An 881-nucleotide genomic window follows, 5' to 3' on the forward strand; every position below is an offset into this window, starting at 1 on the left:
CGACATATGCTTCATCTTTTCTTGAAACCATACTTTTTGCGTTCATAAAAGAGATCAGTTTTGGCACTTCCTAAATTGACAATTTTAGGACAGCCATCCCTATCTTTCTCTTGTTGAGTACACTCCTTGCAGTAATAGGCATCAGATATACCAACTCCCCCACAGATGACGCAGCGACCCTGAAAAGATCCATAATTACATTCATCACAGACGCGAACAAGTGTGCATGGGCGCACGTAGGAGTCACAAATTACACACTTGCCGTCACACTTTTCACAAAGGCGTCCAATGGCGATTCCTGGCTGCTTCCTGCACATAATCAAATCTGGATGATGCTTGGCCATGCTTTCTATAAAAGTATATGTCCTGCAGATATATATGAACAATTGTCAGAAAGTTACATCACTAGAGGTTTGTAAAACTTCTATTGTCGTAATAATACATGTTTATTTTATGCTAAAACTTCCCCTGTTCTAATGTGTTAAGGTTTGTAAAATTTGCCAATAATAATGGAAACCCAGAAAGAAACCTAGATTAAAAATAATATAAACTAAGTAGGAAAAAAAAAACTGACCTGATGTGAAAGAGAACCAAAAGGAGGAAAGGATTCTTGGAAAAATAACAATGAATGAAAGTGTAAAATTGTGCTGGGAAAAGAAAAGAGGGCTTGTGTTTTTATACTATTATATATTCATGTCGCGAATGGATTCGGATAGACTTGGGCCTGGGCCTTTGGGTTTGTCTGTCCATTAACCAGGTTCTACCACCAGTCCATGCTTAGGGATGGATGGAAATCCGGCGAGTCCAAGCCCTGCTCTACGGGTTTTTATTTTTGGGCTTAGGCTTCGGGCATCCTACTTGTGCACAAAACATCATCTACC

General features: G+C 39.5%; 1 protein-coding gene across 1 annotated transcript; it reads right to left on the bottom strand.

Annotated features, from left to right (window-relative positions):
- Positions 1-646, bottom strand: LOC147479210 (PHD finger-like domain-containing protein 5A). Its single transcript, XM_086578268.1, has 2 exons — positions 575-646; positions 1-366 (listed from the first exon to the last, which is right to left on the bottom strand). The coding sequence occupies exon 2, from the start codon at positions 342-344 to the stop codon at positions 12-14; it is 333 nt and encodes a 110-aa protein (XP_086434394.1). The 5' UTR covers positions 345-366; positions 575-646; the 3' UTR covers positions 1-11.
- Between the last annotated feature and the right edge of the window lie 235 nt (positions 647-881).

The sequence above is a fragment of the Coptis chinensis genome, chromosome 8 (genome assembly GCF_015680905.1).
Source record: "Coptis chinensis isolate HL-2020 chromosome 8, ASM1568090v1, whole genome shotgun sequence".
Taxonomy (NCBI): Eukaryota; Viridiplantae; Streptophyta; class Magnoliopsida; order Ranunculales; family Ranunculaceae; genus Coptis; species Coptis chinensis.

Coding starts and splice junctions, on each gene's coding strand:
- LOC147479210 (XM_086578268.1), bottom strand. CDS start 344: ATGGCCAAGCATCATCCAGATTTGATTATGTGCAGGAAGCAGCCAGGA.